Source organism: Arctopsyche grandis, chromosome 12, assembly GCF_051622035.1.
Source record: "Arctopsyche grandis isolate Sample6627 chromosome 12, ASM5162203v2, whole genome shotgun sequence".
NCBI classification, from domain to species: Eukaryota; Metazoa; Arthropoda; class Insecta; order Trichoptera; family Hydropsychidae; genus Arctopsyche; species Arctopsyche grandis.
In genome coordinates this window covers 16,286,535-16,305,025 of record NC_135366.1, presented here as the reverse complement: position 1 = coordinate 16,305,025, position 18,491 = coordinate 16,286,535, and the positions used below count along the sequence as shown (strand labels likewise).

The following is an 18,491-nucleotide window of genomic DNA, read 5'->3' as shown; positions in this document are numbered from 1 at the left end:
CAGTTCCGATTCCGATTATTGTTTCTTTATTTTAAAAACATGTATCAATCTGAAAGCACCCGTTGAAATTTCAACGGGCATAAAACAAGTATCATATAAAAGTCGTTAAGAGCGTTCTTGAGTATGTACATACATATACGAGTATACTTTTAATCTGAATAAAAAATTAAAGTTGAATTTGTCGAAAATCTTATTCACTCTACGCATTCAACTGCGATGAACTTAAGATTCTCTAACAATATTTTTTTGTTACATTCATTCTAGATGTGCATATAAAAGATATTTCATTTATAATAAAAATACACAAAATACAATCCCACACAAACTTGAGTTTAAATGTATCTACAGTTTTCATATTATGTACATATGAATATCTATCTGGAGACGTTAAAAAGTTGACGCTGTATTCGCGTCGAGGAAAAATATTAACCCTTGGAAATTTTTGGGATTTACTCCGCCCACTACATATGTACATTCATATGTAAGTAAGTACAAATCCTTTCTCAAAATGTGTCAACCCGTAGGGTTTACGTCTAAGTTTGAAGGATAGTAAACATCGAAGGTAGCACGAATCTTCGATATGATTACCGTATGTATGTACATATGTACATTTACACAAATAATATACACACATATGTATGTATTTGAAAGCACTCCAGGCTATTTTTATTTGACACATATGTACATATATTAGTTGGTTCAATTCTAGATATTGCCCGGAAATGGATTCGTTCCAATGCGGAAAACCCTCTGAATGCCCTTCGAATGACATAAAAAAATATGTATACGTGAAAATGGATGTGAACACTTTTTCCGTTCCCATATACGTATTTTCAGGTGGAAATTATCGTCAACACTCGATCGTCGGATTACGGATTTGTTTCTAGAATTCGATACCGGATATTCGGGTGAGTAACAATGTCCGGAAAAGGGTAGGTGGATAAACTACCAAGTTTCGTATCTCTCACACAAAATAAAACGGTATATTGTCAGGTCGGATTTGATGTTCATCCTTTCACAAAAAAATAAAAACATACCAATTGAATATGGTGCTTAATCTACACCTACATATACAAATACAAATACCATCGAGTTTTATTATATTATGACATCGTTGGTATTATAACATCGAACGCATTTCGGTGAAATCAATTAATGAAATTATGTGATATTCGTGGAGCAAAATCGACGATAAAATGTTTAATTTAAAGTTTTGACGTTTACTTATCGCGCGACGTTGATTTAACCGGGTAATGTGCATTAACGACTCGGCAAATTGTATTTTGGAAAATTTTCTCTCCTCTCCGGAGAAAATTCGATTCGAATTCCGGAAAATCCTCGTTCGGCTCTCTTTGCGAATCGCGTGTATAATTAATATTTGCTTGGCATTGTTTACTTTTCAAATTGAACTTGAAGCGTTCCAAATTATATACGCAGCAAATCGAATAATATTTTCTTGAATTTTAAATGCCATAAAAACCATTTAAATAACAAAAGATTGATTGAAAATTTTAAATAAAAAAAATTGTTTTATATTTATTGCATTTTTATTATTCCATTGTTTCCGACGTGCATAGCTTGCGTGCAATCAATCTCTGTATTGTAATTGTGATTCATTATAGATCTGGATATGCCAAAACGTAAATACATATAATGAAATTGAATATATTATTATCCGTCTGATATTAAAAATAAAAATATTCGTCTGTTAATTGAATTGAATTTTTACATGTATTAATAATTTCCTTGTATAATTATTGTTTCAGGTGGATCAGGAGGATCTCCTGGAGCTAGGATTGGCCACCGGAAGTCATCCTTAGCACTGACTCCTGAAGATGAACCACTCGACGTTACGGTATGAAAACACTTAATAGTCCGATACATAAATTTTAGACATAAATGAAAGCCACTCGATCAGAAAATTACTTAACATTCGCGAATATTTAATATGAAAGTTTGCAGCATATTAATATAGTATACATACATATATTATTTACTATTTCATTTTATTTGTCATATATAAGTACATATACATATAAGTAAACACGTTTTTCATGTTTTTTTATATGTGTATCGTTTAACATACATATGTATATGTTTAGAGTCTATCTACTTGCAAATGTACATATACATATTTTCAAAAATTGGAAACATTTAAATATTTTGAATTATTTTACCAAAAATTATAAAGAGTATATTAAATATCATCCATGGAAAATCAAGGAAAATCTGGTTTTCCATTGAAGACAAAAATGTAAGATTTTACCATCGGTTTTTGGTGCTTGTTTTTTATATAATATTTTTGAAAATATCTGTAATGCACAACGTTTGGAAAATAATAATATTAAAAATTGAAATAAATAGAAAATGCGAAAATAATAGATATGTACATATGTACAATCAATTGAATTTATTTGCAATAATTTAAACGTTGAGTTTTTGTCAATAAATGGTCAGTTACTTTAGTGATAATATTGTACTATATATGTAGATAAAAATGAACGGTCAGTAAACCACTAATTTTTTTAAGTAAAACAGTCGATGACCAATAATATAATATGCTGAGCATATATATGTATATGTACATATGTACTGACCTAATAAATACAGGCCATTTTTTTCCATTAGCAAACCGATGTACATACATATGTATGAATTTACATATGTACGTACATTAAAGATTTTAGCAAATCGTTTTTACGAATAAGAATACTCGTCAACAAATCGTATTATTAAAATCGTAAAATATGAAAATCACTATTAATAATATAAAATAAAATCTTACAATAAATAACTTTCATAAGTGTACGAACAAATATAATACTATCAAACACATTGCATATGCATATATGAATATGTATAATACAAGGCAATGTATAAAATTCTATATGTACGTACATTCAGAATTTTAAAATCAATTGTAACATACATATTTGAAATGGCAATACATATGTATGTATGTATTTAATAGCATGCATACAGAATGTACATACAGAGTGTACATACAGAATGCACGTATCGGCTATAATCCAACTACCGAAATGGAAGCCGTCTCAATTTTATCCTACATATTTATTTATTTATTTATTTATTTTAAAAAATCAATACCACAGAGACTTGACAGGTTGCCCCAAAGCGTCAATGTGATTTTAATACAAATAATAAAAATCATAAAAATTACAAAAAAAACATCATAAAAAAAATAATAAAAATCATAAATAAAAAAAAACATAAGAAAATAATAAAAATCATAAATAAAAAAAAAACATCATAAAAAAATAATAAAAATCAAGTAAAAAATATGTACACAAAATAAAAACAAAGAAATAAGATTGAAAAATTTATATCGTGCTATTTAGGATGTGTTCCACCAACTCAACATAACTGGCATCGAATAGGTCCAAGTAATGTGCCAGTAAGTTAAGGAGTCGAACAGCTCTCGAGAGGGGGGAGTTCATGAGCACGTTTGATTTAGCCCTAATTGGTAAAAATATATCATGTTTTCTTAAAACTCTACGATTTTCCGGGGCCCAGAATTTTAGTTTCTCCAGGATAGTGGGATTGTGAATCTCTCCTCTAAGTAATTTTACGAAATGTTTCCCAAGAAATAAATCTCTTCTCTTTGCCAGGGAGTTGAAACCCAAAGATCCCAAGACAAAGGCACTAGGGAACAGATATGGATAAAATCCAAATGTCTTCAGATATAAAAATCTAAGGAATTTCCTTTGGACTCGTTCCAACATTAGAGAGTAACGAAGTTGATAGGGAGACCATATAATGGAGCCAAACTCGAGCACACTGCGAACTAATGTACAATATAAGAGACGAATGGCAGTGAGCCCTAGTTCGGACGAATTACGGATTACGAATCCAAGGATTTTTGTTGCCCTATCACAGATATTCTCAATGTGAATGTTGAAACTCCAACTATTTTCGAAGACTATTCCCAGATCAGATATAAATAATTCTCTCTGAAGAAGAGAATCATGAAATTTATACGGATATTTAATAGGAGAACGAGAACGAGAGTAAGAAATGACCCGACACTTTAGGATATTGAAGGGAAGTTTATTAACATTAGCCCATTCATAAATAGAATTCAAATCCTCTTGCAAATAAAGAGCGTCAGGTAAATCAATTATTCTCTTATAGATTTTTAAGTCATCCGCATATAATAAAAATTTAGAATGGTGAATAGAAGATTGAATATCGTTGATAAATATTAGGAATAATAAAGGGCCAAGATTTGATCCTTGGGGAATCCCAGAAGTGGCAACATACTCATAAGAAAAGCAACTCCCAAACTTAACGAATTGACGTCGATCCTGTAAATAAGAAATAAAAAGACCAACAAGATTATAAGTAAATCCAATAAAACTTAATTTACTAACCAAAATTTTATGATCAACTTTATCAAACGCCTTCTCAAAATCAGTATATATTACATCCATTTGATTATTACAATCCAAAGTGCTGGTTATGTCATTAGAGAAACATAACAAGTTGGTAATGGCTGATCTGGCCGGACGAAAGCCATGCTGCTGATCAATGAGCATACTTTGAAAGTGATTAAAAATGTATCTGTGTAATATTACCTCAAACATTTTGGCTGGCGCTGACAAGATAGTTATTGGTCTGTAGTTCCTTACACAAGATTTATCGTCCTTCTTATGAATAGGAGTTACTTTAGAGCATTTCCATAAATTGGGGAATGAAGAGTTCCTTAGAATTAAATTAAAAATGAATTTTAAAGGTTCTAAGAGACTAACCTCACATCCTTTTAGGATGTAATTAGGGATGGAGTCAGGACCGGAAGAATAAATATTTTTTAACTTTAGAAAGCCATATTTCAGATCGGAAGAGTCAAGATGATTAATCGCTAAAGTGGGGAAAGTAAATTCCGAGTCATTGGTAGGTTCCATGGAATCAGTAGGATTATTGAAAACTGATTTAAAAAAGTCGGCAAATCCATTAGCAATGTTTTGATCACCCTCTAACAATCCAGAATCATTGTACATAATGGTCGACTTTACACGATTTACACGTTTAGAATTAATGAAGTTCCAGAATTTCTTAGGGTTTTTAACTATGGAACTTTCACAATCAGCTAATGTATGTATGTACATACATACATACATATGCATACATATATCAATAGAAACTGAATATACGTATTTTGTTGGATAGCAGAGGTTCAAATTCAGCTTTTTCGATCGTTTTTCCCACGGATTGTGGAACGAGGTTGGCAACTTTTTCGATGCGAACTTTACGACTGTCACGTGTATGTGTGTGTGTGTGTGTGTGCGCAATATCCATATACCTACGTTTGATATCCGATACCGGTATTGTATGACGTCACACATAGCCTTTATATTCCTCGGATATCTAGAGGTCTATCTATAAGTTTTCTACCTTCATATTTATATAATATATGTATGTATGTTATATACCTCAGTGCAAATATTGAACTTTCGCAGGAGGCGATATATTGTAAATTATAAATTACCCGCCCCTCGTTCGCTTTGACGAAACTTAAACACACACAATGAATGTACATACATACATAAATATGTGCATATACTCATATTCGATATGCGAGCATGTGTTTGTATAAATTAAAAGTCAAACTTTCGAAATAGATGAACAAATCTGTTTGATTTACGGGTTGTAATTTGGCTGCGTTGACGGGTGCTATCCTTTTCGTCAGTCGTAAATTTCATTTTTTACTTTATTTTTGAAAGAATTGCCGTGAACGCTCTGCTCTGATGGATTGTTGAAGGCGTGTATCTCTTTAAAGTCTTAAGTCTTAATCTCGCGTTTAATTTGATTTTCGCAAATAGCGTCCGTTTGCGTCATTCGTGCTCATTTCATAATACTCGATGCATTCAAAATATACAGGCGTATTGTAATTGATGTTGGTTTGGGAGTGTCGAATTAAACAAATCCTTGTTAATTGTGGTTAAATAGAAATAGGCCTCAGATATTATATAGTCATTGTTTGAACAATTATAATATTATATGGATTTTTTATTGGTTGCCACATTTAAGCGTTTCCAGGTTTGCCGTTTTTCTTGATAAAATCTACATACATATGTATATACCATGTGCTACCATGCCTTTTTGCTCCATTACCCTTTTCATCATTGTTTGGAATAAAATCCCCCCTCCCCTCCTTTTTTTCTCCAATCCATTTATCAACACAAATTCTACCATTTTGAGAGCACAGGATTTGATCAAAGTTTCTCCAATTGTATGTGCTTTATCTGTCTTGCTACCTTTAGTGTAACGACATATGTACGTATGTATGATATTTTCATTTTTTCACTTTATCTATGTACGTAGTAACAATAGATGAAGTTTTGCGATCATGCAAAAATTCCAACTCGGGATTTTGAATGATTCGATCCCGGAACCAATCCCTGATCACGTTTTTATGATCTAGAAAAAAATGAGTGTGTGTGTGTGTATATGTATTTTGGGGATTTTTTGAACACCGTTACTCCTATCGAACTAATACTTAGTATCCATTACTAAAATGCTTATCAATACGGCATAATTTTTTTTTTCAAATTTTAAGTTGACCGGAAATAGTACCTCCCCTTATATGTATGTAAATGTCCTCTTCTTTTTAAGCTTTTGGATTTAATTATCTCCCAAAACGTTCAACGGATCAGACTGAATTTGTTTTACATGTAAAAACAATTATAACTTTAATACGCTGATTTTTTAAAAATATTTTTACCTAAACCGGAATAGTATGTATGTATGTACTTTAAGTTTAGTGAATCGAGGCTTTTGATGTTCCTCTCAGAAACCGTTAGGAGTATTGAACTTAAATTTCATATCTAGAATTTTAAACTTAATAGGAAGTTATATATAAAATTTGGTGAACACGAGTCAACCGGAAGTGGCAATTTACTCTTGTCCGATTTTTCTTCCACTATTATTTTCGACCCTTTAAATATGTGTGCTCTTCACGAGAAAATTCAGGTATAATCCTTGTATTAATGTGATGAAAATAAAAAAAAAATTATATTTAATAAACCGGAAACGGGATTTTTTCCTTTAAGGAAACTTAGGGTGCTTGTCAGAGCGTTCAAAATTGGTTTGGCTGCTGACATTTATCAGTATATACATACATACGTAAGTGACATATGTACACATGTAGTTTGAAAATTGAAGCAAAGTTCCTCATGCTTTGTTTCTACATATGTATGTATGTATATACTTCCCTTAGTGTCCTTATGACAAATGTCGTCCGGATTCGGAAAGATTTATGAGGCGCCTTTGGGTCCTTTCATTTTGACTGACGACTTTGAGCGTCCCACTCGTGCCGTTTCTTAATTTTTTTTTGCACGAACACACGCCCACTTTTGATGGCTCAATTGACACGCTTTGCATATTTCAATTATACAATTATTTGTAAACATAACGCTCGTTCAATCGCGCGACATCTGTGCATTTCGTTTAAAACTGTTATCGGATGATAATTTTGCCAATCTTACGAGTGAAAAACCCGGTATCTTTGTTATCGCCACTTGATGAACTTATCTCATTCGCGTGCAAAGATTACGTATATTTTATGACGCTCAAGTTTTCCTTCTTTCGTCACAAAACGGTGTCACAAACGGACGTGTCAAGTTCACGTTTGAATATTCAAGATGTCATTTTGAGTGCGTTTGTTAATTAAATGTAAACGGCCGGAAGATGGATCGACCGAATGTGGTACGCTTCGACGAGCACTCCTCGACGCAGAGGATTCACCACGACGACGATGGCTTCACCGCGACGACGACGAAGAGTCAGGGATGCTGGGATCGCTTCACGAGCATCTTCAAAGATCCCAGGTACAGTTTTGGAGTGCGTCGACTCAGCTCGTCGGACGACTCGAACAACAGCAACAGTCGAGTGGTGCAAAGTCGCAATCATCACGCGGACGAGGCTTTCAGGAAGCGGACATCGGAAATATCGGTCGTTTCGTACGAGCCCAACTGGTCCATCGCCAGCGATGACCTGAAGCAGATGTCAATGGATTATCTGGACAATATGGGATACTTCGTTTCGGAGGAGAGTGTCGAGCAGCCCGAGACGAGTATACAGAACACGTATAAGGGGACCATGCCCGACAACAGAAGAGTGTCTCTGAAGCCTAGCATATTCCTGTCGAAGATACAGGAGGAGGATAACAGTTCGGTGTCGACGATCTCCGAACAGTATTATCACACTAATCTCAAAGTGCCACCAACCCCCAGGACTCCCAGTCCGAGTCCTTCCCAGGTACATATTCATATGTATTCTTCAAATATTAAAATCATATTTTTTATTGGGTAGGAATTATCGGAAATTTGTATGATTTTTTCTGATCCAGTGACTTTTCATCTATTTAACACATTCCTTTAGTGCCTATTTATAATGTCTTTGTTATTTTATTAAACTGTGCCTATACTCGAAGGGTAAAAACATCATATATATAAAGACGGTAATCTGTGTGTGTGGGTGTGTGTGTGGGTGTGTGTGTGTGTGTGTGTGTGTGTGTGTGTGTGTGTGGGTGTGTGTGTGTGTCCTAACTCTCGCCGAACATAATGAACGAATCGATAAAAATCGATTAATTTATTTTTCGACGAGACGACTTTGTCACGACTCGAACCGATCACCCCAAATAGCCTGAATATGGGTCTAATGAGATAATGGTCTCGGACATCGTGCCAAATCCAATTTTTCATTTCGCCTTTTTTTTTAAACATTAATTGAAATATTCCTTCTCGCCATATAAAAATACGTAATTTTAATAATTTCATTTAGCGAGGTTTTGAACCATTTTTTTTTCTTTTCATATAAAACAATTAAATATATATATTTAATTGAAATTATTGAAATTGAAATTAATTTATATTTTAGCGATATTTGAAAAAATAAAATCAATTCCAGGACGCCGACTCGAACCTACCCCCATCGCGCCCAGATCAATATACACTGACCAGTACACCATGATACGGATATAAAGGCTGCTCTAAATAACGTTAATATTCAATAATCGTACAGAACGTATGGACAACCAATCAAAATGGAGTCATATCTTCGGTAGTTGTCGGGAGAAGTCGGGTGTCATGGATCGAGTGAATCGATTTCGATTTGCAGTATCGCTCGGGGCGATAGCTAATAATAATAGAAAAAAATAGGAAGTCTTTAAATAAATAATTGAAAACTCTCCATGGGAGTCTGCGTATTTTTAAGAATCGAAAATTATTACAAATAAAGAATTGAAAACTATCTATGAGAGTCTACGAAAATAACGGTTCCGGTTCCGGATTTTTTTTTTTAGTTTTATAAGAGTATATAATAATTTTATACCCATGCGATGATGTTTCATCGGGCTATTCACTAGTCTTATTATAATCACCGATAGATATCTTATACTTTGAAAATTTATGAAATTTGAACAACCAAATCTTTACTGTATTCATTGGGTAATTATTTTTACGGGTCATAGTCCTAATATTTAAGCCAAAACCCCATTTTAACTAAAACTACATATAAAGTCTCTACATCTAAATAAAATGTAAATACTATGTACATATATGTAACTTAGAGTATAAAATAGAAGAATAAAAATCCATACAAACTTGACTTTTTAGATAATTGAAATTTTGGCTATCGAGTTTGTGCCTGTTACCCTAATTTAATTCGATTTCAAATCAATTCTTATCTAAAATATCTATTGCTGAAGCTAATAGCGTGGACCCTTTTGAATTGAAGTAGTAAAATGGAGCTATGAAGTAAAATGTGTATACACACCATTCTTTTATATGTACATGTGTATATACAATGTACCTACATAGGTAGTAATTTTATTCTCACTTTTAGAAAAGTAACATATTTGAAAAATTTCTAACCAATATATAAAATATAAAATTATTCAAATCAAATTTTTCGAATAATCGCTTAATATTTGATTTGATTTTTTATTTGATGAATATATGTATATGTAGGTAAATATGTAATTTGAGCATATTCTGTTATTTTATGAAGTTAATGAATGTTTCGTTATTGCGTTCCCGATAAACATCGCGTGTATGTCATATTTTCTTCTTTTGTCCAATATCACATCACGATTCAAAGAGTACAAGCTTCTACATGTATATTTGATGTATATATTTTTAAGTTAAAACGTGTTGTCGTCCCGAGGCAAAATAAGCCGCTGTATTTTCGGCAACGTATTCGCGGATCGCGAAACAAGATTTTTTTACATTTCTCTTCTCGCGGTACAAAAAACGAAGAATACTTTGAAAATCCAGGATATATATGATTTTTTTCATATTTTCCTCGTCGAAATAGTATTTTCCACATCCGTAAACCTGAGAAACCCTTCCTAGCGAACGGTTAACTATTTCACGAAGTATTCTTATATGCATGAATATATGTACATATTACAGTCGAAGTCTATTTTCAGTTGTAATATGTATATTCCAACTGGCGTTCTCGGTCATTCATATTCAAATACAATTCAACTAGTAAATTATATAAATAAACTTTCAACAATGTGCACCAGTTGTAATATAACAGTTGAGTTTTGACAGCTCTGATGTTTTTACGAATGCCTTAGAATTCAATAATGCTAGTATTTATATAATAATATTTGCTAGGTATTACGAATTATGGTACTGAGTACCATATTATGATAAGTCTAAGAATGTGTTCAAAACAAACATGTGATTTTCCAACTCAATATACTAGACGATTGAGGTTTTCACGAAAACCTAACCTAGTACCAACTTATATATAGTCAGTATTTTCAGTTGTAATATACTTTGATCAGTAGGAATATAATTCGCCATATGAATTAACTCACGTGGGTTAGACAGAATATATTGCAACAAGTCAAAATATATAACGACCGAAAATTCACTTCAACTATAATTGGAAGATGCACTTCAAATGAACAAACTCTGAAATGAACAAACTCTGTGTTTTGTTGCACATTTGTATGTATAAATAACTGAAGTTGAGTTCATTAAAAATGTGCTAAATTCATGTAAATTATTCTGATAATTGATGCAATAATAGCACTGCATAATCACGCATAATCAGAATTGTTTAGATAATTTTCGTAATGTATTAAAATAAATATTATTCAATTGATAACATAATCAAAATGTAAAATGGGTACACATGCCTTTTTAATGTTGATGTTTACAATGTACATACATATGTATGTAATTATTATACTGAAATCCGAAGTAACATCTTGAAAGGTTGAATAAAACAATTTCTTTTTTGAATATTTATTGAACCTTATGGTAGCAGGGTTGATCACGTTAGAGATTCGTATAATACACTGAATTGTAAAAAAATTCAATCCGTCACTTCAAATCGCTCTGAATTTCTAAATATGTAGCTCAATTTCATTGATAAAATCGATCAAAATAAAGAGAGAGGGAGACGTCCATCCATTGTCGAGACTGTTGAGATCATCACCGGCATATAAATTATAGATAAAAAAAGATAATCCGATATACGAAATAAAACAACGAATAAAATTTCGGCGAAAGTTACGACACCGCACAAGTCATTATTTATCGACGTTTATAATTCACAATATGTATGATTGTATGTATGTGTATCTATCATTCAAAAGTAGATTAATTTAAAAAAAATATATTCTATTGAAATATTTTGTCAATTTATCGTGATGTGATGATTATCCTCTTGGGTTTGACATATGTATATACATAAATACATATATGTATGTATGTATAGTATAATATAAGCAAGTTATAATTTTTGTTACAAAATCAATCTGCCAGATGAATTCCGCCGAAAACGTTGCGAAATTTACACCGATGTAAAACAACGAACGCGTGTAGATCAGATAATTTTATTCAGATACGAAACTATTATATGCCTATGTATATGTACATACATACATATTTGTGTGCTCCTGTTTTTTGTCCGAACTAACTATCTGATAACCGACGATACGATTAAGGTCAACGCGCATGTTTACACCTGTGATGTGGTCTCGATTGCTCAATATAAATGTCGATGTTGACCTCAAAGCTAATATTTTTTTCTTAATATTATTAATATACATAGCTGTGTATAGTAATTAATTTTATATGTGTCATATCCGTTATCTGCGTTTAATTCTTGTATGCGAGTGTGTGCGTTTTAAATGTGTCGGATAGATGAAAGAATATATCAATAGATTTTCGGTCGATGACGTCAATTCGGGAAAATATTATCACCTGAACTTTCTTCGCCGCTGATGTTTACCTGTGCGTTCCGCAGATTTACGAACGGCCATTGTAATGTAAATATTGTCGACTTTATTTTTTTCCCCTGGGTTCTGTGAAAATAAGACTTTCGAATTGGGTTTTTTATTTTAGTATTCCACCGTGTGTTGCATAACGCTGATTTTTTTTTGTTTTTGTTGTTACAGAACAGAAATTCGGCTGGTGGGATCACCGGTGGTATAATTATTCCGCAACAGGATCCCGTCAAGGTGAGTAATATGACGAATTTATATTGAAATTTGTATTGTGTTACGGTGAAGGCGAGTGTGTTTTTCAGTCGTTTGTAATCTTAGCTTTTACGTCGAATGCTGACGTATTTTCGATTCATTTGGAGTGATTCGAATTCAATAGTAAATTTGAGACGCATTCACAAATTGCATAAAGATAAGACAACTATTCTGTAAAATAAATTATGCCAAATTCATACTATAGTGTTACTGTATATTTTGTTTTATAAGATCAGTCATAACATGGAACTAAACCTAAGATTTGATTTGCGTTTCGAAGTCTGATCGCCGGATCGGCAATAGAATTACATAAAACGTACTTATAAATGTAGATGCCTTTTCAAGTTTTGAATTTTACTTTTCATGACGTAGCTGTCTCATATCCTTTGGAGACATTCCATAGAATTTGTAAAGTTCATCATTTTATGAAAATGATTCATATTCGCATTCACACAATGTAAATAAACTACATACATAAGTGACAGTCGCGTCGAAATCTAATCGAAATTTAAAATAACTAATCGCATTGTTATCAAAATTATTGGTTAAATGGAAATGTAGACGTTTTATTTTCGAACTAATTTTACTGCCGTAACAGATTTAGTCAAAATGGTCAGTTAGTATTAAAAATGGTCTGTATCCATTAGTCTGTATGCCGGTGGTCAGTAGATAAATTAAATGGTCTGTATTTTATTTAAATAATCGGTAATTCATATAAATGAAATAGTCATTAATTCAAAAGAAGGACACTGACATGAACGATTCAATGAAGTATCTTTAAAATAATCGGAAAACTTGAAATCAATTCGCTGTACGATTTGAAAATTCCTGTAAAGAAAACATAAAGCATTGTTAGAAAAAGGATTAAAATTAAAAAGATGATGCAGCTATCTAATTATAAACATATGTGAGTATTAAAAAATAGGTACGGAATACCAATATTAGTCTTTGTCAATGAGAACAGTTGTGCTTGGACCATACCGAGATACCAGCATCAAAATATTGTTTTTTGCTGACCGTTTATTGTTTTTTACTTACCGTTTATTGTTTTTTACTGACAGTTTGATGTTTTTTTCTATTAAATTTTATGAATAATAACTGACCCTCTTTTTATTTAGTTACTGACTTTTTATTTAGTCATTGACCAAAAAAATTTCTGCCTTTTGAAACTAAGTATGAAGTCAGAAAGTGTCTTATTCAACCACTGGCTATCTCCTTGATAATCTGATGTCAGCGCTCTCCATAGCTCTCCAAGCTTTCCCCGCGTTTTATCAATGTTTTGTCACCCATCTTTAAAGTAGTAACTGCGATCATCTTCATCGAGTGTGTATCGTTGATCAATTTTGTGTTTTTGCAGGTTTTGGCGGTAATGTTCCCCGAGAGGGATCGAGTTATGACAGCCATATTCGACGGTAGTGCAAGAATCGGTATGGAGGCGTCGACAGCCAGGCCAGAAGATGCTCTCGACGCGTGTCAATCAAGGTGTCCTGCATTGTTGTTGGTTGACAGCAGAACTGCTAGAATAGACGCTGAAAACCTCTGCAGGTACCCACCTACATATGTACATACATATTCCTATTCATTCATAATCAACCAGCCAGTACCGCTTTTGATATCTCGATAATTTGTCAATGATGAACACATACATACATATGTACATACATATGTATGCATATCGGTATTTGATCGGTAGTGTGGGAAACAATTCGATGCGATTGATTACAAGTGGATGTTTCGTGTTATTTATTGCTAAGTGCGTTTTATCGCAGGTGATTATCGAGTGCAATTACATACCGGGTAAAAACTCCGTGCTACGTCAAAATGTGAGAGATTGGCGAATAAATGCTTTGTATCACATTTAATTAATTCAGTTTTTTTTTTTTTTTTCAAGACTATCTAACATCTGTTCGCCTTGTGTAATGATGTATGACATACAAGGTGCGGGAAAAAGTCCTTTTACTTGAGGATGTTTCAGTACGAGGTGAAGGATTTATTTTTTGAATAAAATAAAAAAATCTAGGTTTATTTTATACCATTATATAGTAGAGATATATAGCACATCGTCAATGTTGCTGCGTCGGCTCTTCTTACTGATGTTTTTCTCGAAGTTTTTTCAAATATTCCAACAATATCTGCTTTGATGTTAACTTTGAAAGGGTGGAATTATTGGCATAGACTTTCCTTTTAAAATGGAATTCAAATTTTCTTCCCAAAGAAAAATAAAATATAATGTCGATTCACATGATCTCAATAGTCATTGGTGTTACTAATAGTTGCGCAGTGTGTCTATATAATAATATTATTATTATTTATCATTATTATTATTTATTATTATTATTATTTATTATAATTATTTATTATTATTATTGTTATTTTTTATTATTATTATATTGATTTATATTATGTTGACCGAATCGTATATAATAATTGTCTAATGCGTGCGTGTGACGTGCTGTCCGTTAACATGCTCCGTCTCTCTTTCTCTCCTTGGAATCGTATATCGTGGAAAGAGACGTGGCATAGTGTTGGCTTTACGCATGTTACTTCGTTCACATTTATAATATTTAAAATGTAATTAATTTTTTTGAAAAAAAAATAATTCGTATTTTTGATTTATTTTTTTGCTTATGTCGGCCGATCCAATGGCGGCTTGCTTTGATCCGAGTTGCGATATTTTTTACAGAGTACCCAACTATATACATACATATGTACATATGTATGTATGCGTACACAGGCCACTAGTAAAATAAAAACAACGATTTGTATGCGTTATTTTGCAGGGATTTTGCAGGGCTTCATGATAAATTCTGATATCAATTTTTTTTGACAGCTGTCAAAAAGAAATTTTAAAAAACGATTAGAGAATGCGTCATGCATACATGATTGAAAAATTCGTTTAAATTATAATATTGTTTCTGTGATTTTTATTTTTCGTCAACACAAAGACATTTTATCGACATTAGAACTGTCACATCAGCAGTGACAGTTTATGCACAATGAACAGTAAGGATCAGCACAAGAAGGTCTTGGATAAAACATTAAGATACAAAATGGGAATTTCCGTGAAAAGAGTATAATGCTTACAGGCCACGTTTATAATAATTATATTTTTTTTCGCTCATTTCAAAAATTAATAATAATAGTAACTTGTTTCTGACATAAATTTATTTTTTCTTAAACTTTTGGCGCATCTTGTACTATGCATACATATGTAATGTTTGTGAGCGGTGGTTTTAATAAAACGTTGATTAAAATTAAAATACATACCGATGGGAAACTTGGACGGATGAGGCGAAATTTTGTGTACCTACGTATGTATGTACGTATTCGAAGGGCTCGCGCATTAAAGTTTTAATGGAAATTATTCCGTTAGCTTTGTGGTCGAGTGAGCTTTTAATGAAAATTATTTTGAAAGCTCAGCTGCAAGGGATTCCACCTCTCTCGGGCGCGTTTACGTCATCTTTATGGGATGATGAAAAAAATGTTTGATGTTATAATTATTATTATAGAAGATTAAAAGGCATAGGTTAAATAATTATATACTTATATAAATTAACGCTTTTAAAATGTTGTTCGCTTTAACTAGGCTTTTTTTTTGCTTAATAAAAATTTTAATGAGTCGCATCGTGCCGCTTTGAAATATAAACTTCTCGCAGTCGAAATCTGTTGAATTGTTATAAATTGTGTAGAACTTTGCGTAATTACGAAGTATTATATTGTATGTATGTATAAAGTCTATCTCTCTCACTAGACTAAAGACGAAAGCTCCGTGAAACTTTACCCAGAAAGTTTGGATTGAGAATTCCATAGTTTCCTTAAATGGAATTTGATATTTCGCTTTACTTTAACTGAAAAAATATATGCACATGTACAATATATGTAAGTACATATATCTATGTACATATATATATATATATATATATATATATATATATATATATATATATATATATATAATATATATATATATATATATATATATATATATATATATATATATATATATATATATATATATATATATATATATATATATATATATATATATATATACGCAGTTCGGTGAAATATTGAATTTCACTATTTACTTTATAAATTGTACATACGAAAATTGTATGTATGTACATACGTCTTTATGTACTACAGTCCCAAATAATCTATTGGTATTTCACGGACGATTGAATTAAATCAAGACGATACTACTGGTATGGCTGGTCCTTTATTAATCTCCGTATTTGCGTAGGACGATATTGATTTCCCATATGACATTTTTTCTATATTTTGAAGGTACATTCATACGGTATTTGCCCGTACAAAACCTGCGCATTGCGAGGAAATTATGCTTGGAATGTTTTTTCATTGTTTTGAAGTTTGAATTTCGTGAAGATAATATTTTTATACTGTGTAAAAAATTCGTGTTTTGTATGAATATGTGAAATTTGAGAAAACTCTTTTTTTTTTATTATATCGTACGTTCTTGGTGATGGTTCCATATTTCCTATGCTGAAGATATTTTGCACATCAAACACATTTCGCAATGTACGTGAAACTTTTTGAAAATTTGAATTTTGGCATTATTATCATGTTCCGTGTATATTGTATATATACATACATACATATATACATAACGCAAGAAAATACATATCATACGTACATTTCAATGTTTGCTTTTATCCGTCTACCATAGTATTTTTTTTATAAAAATACTCAATACCTTCAAGCATAACACTACGTACCCTGACTTACAAAGATTGATTTGTTTACAAAGTTTTCATGCATAACTTTGACGCAATACTTCAAACTGACTTGAAACAATCAGGCTAAATAATAATTACTGTTAAAAATTATGTTGTTTCATTGACAGCAACACCCCATTTAAGTTCTCCCGGCCTACGTTCTAAAATTTTTAGTGAATTAAGTGAAACAAAAATAGTGTTTTTGGAACTGAAAATTGGACTTCCGCCACTTTCAAATATAACGGCTCATATTTTCGTGTGTTAATATGTACTAAAAATATACATATATTAATATATATTTTCGTGTGTTAATACCGTTAATATGTACTAAGCGTCGATTAAATCACTTTGTTTCAAAACTTGGCTTGTATTTAAATCATTAATTACTATCGACGACAACATTCGACCAACTCGATCCGTGGATCGATTCGTGGCTGAACCGGTTAATTCGACCGAATTGTCGCGATGCTGACATTTGTCGACCCCAAATCCGATCTGACGGAGATGACACGCGACCGCCATCAAACGAAACGGATCATTTTGATTTATGACTGGTTGTTTTTGACGACCGCACCTGAAACGAGCGATCTATGTACAACCATCAAAAGATCAAATCGCATCCGCGACCAATAAAAATCGATATGGAAAGGCTTAAAGGCAATAAAAATCGATATAGGCTTTCGATGGCAAGATACACACAGTCTCGGGATCGCAACGAGATCAACAGGTGAGAGAGGGGGTGCGAGGGATGGAGAGTCGTCGTCGAAAGTGTATCTAGTTTTGCGATCTTTCCACCCGTAGCCAATAAATATTTGCGATTCAATTTTCGCCGTTCGGACGACGACGACACGGCACAAATTGGACAAAGGGAAATAGTTCGAAAGCTCTGCTCCGTTCAGACGAGGATGGTGAAAGCTCTGCTGTGCTTTCACGAGGGCCATCGAAAGACCCGCGAGTTGCCTCTCGTGCCGGCTGTCGACGTACTTCACCGAATCTATTTTCTCTTTCTGCTTTCAAAAACACGTGTACTTTGTTCCGTATACTCTCAGTAGTCTTACGAGTGCATACGTATATATATAGATGGATGTTTGATCTGCTTTTTCCCTCTTTTTTTTTTGAGTGAAGACTTCATTCAGATTGTGTATTCTTGTTTTGCACTGTATGTGTATACGTAGTACTGAATTTTTAGTAAGGAACATAAGAGAATTAAGAAAGGTGTGGTGTGTTGAAGAGAT

The 18,491-nt window shown here is 32.5% G+C and overlaps 1 protein-coding gene across 1 annotated transcript in view; it reads left to right on the top strand.

Annotated features, from left to right (window-relative positions):
* LOC143920446 (high affinity cAMP-specific and IBMX-insensitive 3',5'-cyclic phosphodiesterase 8-like) overlaps window positions 1-18,491 on the top strand; it is a 159,298-nt gene that overhangs the window by 102,389 nt on the left and 38,418 nt on the right. The window contains exons 5-8 of the mRNA XM_077443336.1: window positions 1,767-1,855; window positions 7,708-8,277; window positions 12,440-12,502; window positions 13,878-14,065. Of these exons, the coding sequence (XP_077299462.1) occupies window positions 1,767-1,855; window positions 7,708-8,277; window positions 12,440-12,502; window positions 13,878-14,065 (910 nt within the window). The remainder of the gene's footprint in view (window positions 1-1,766; window positions 1,856-7,707; window positions 8,278-12,439; window positions 12,503-13,877; window positions 14,066-18,491) is intronic.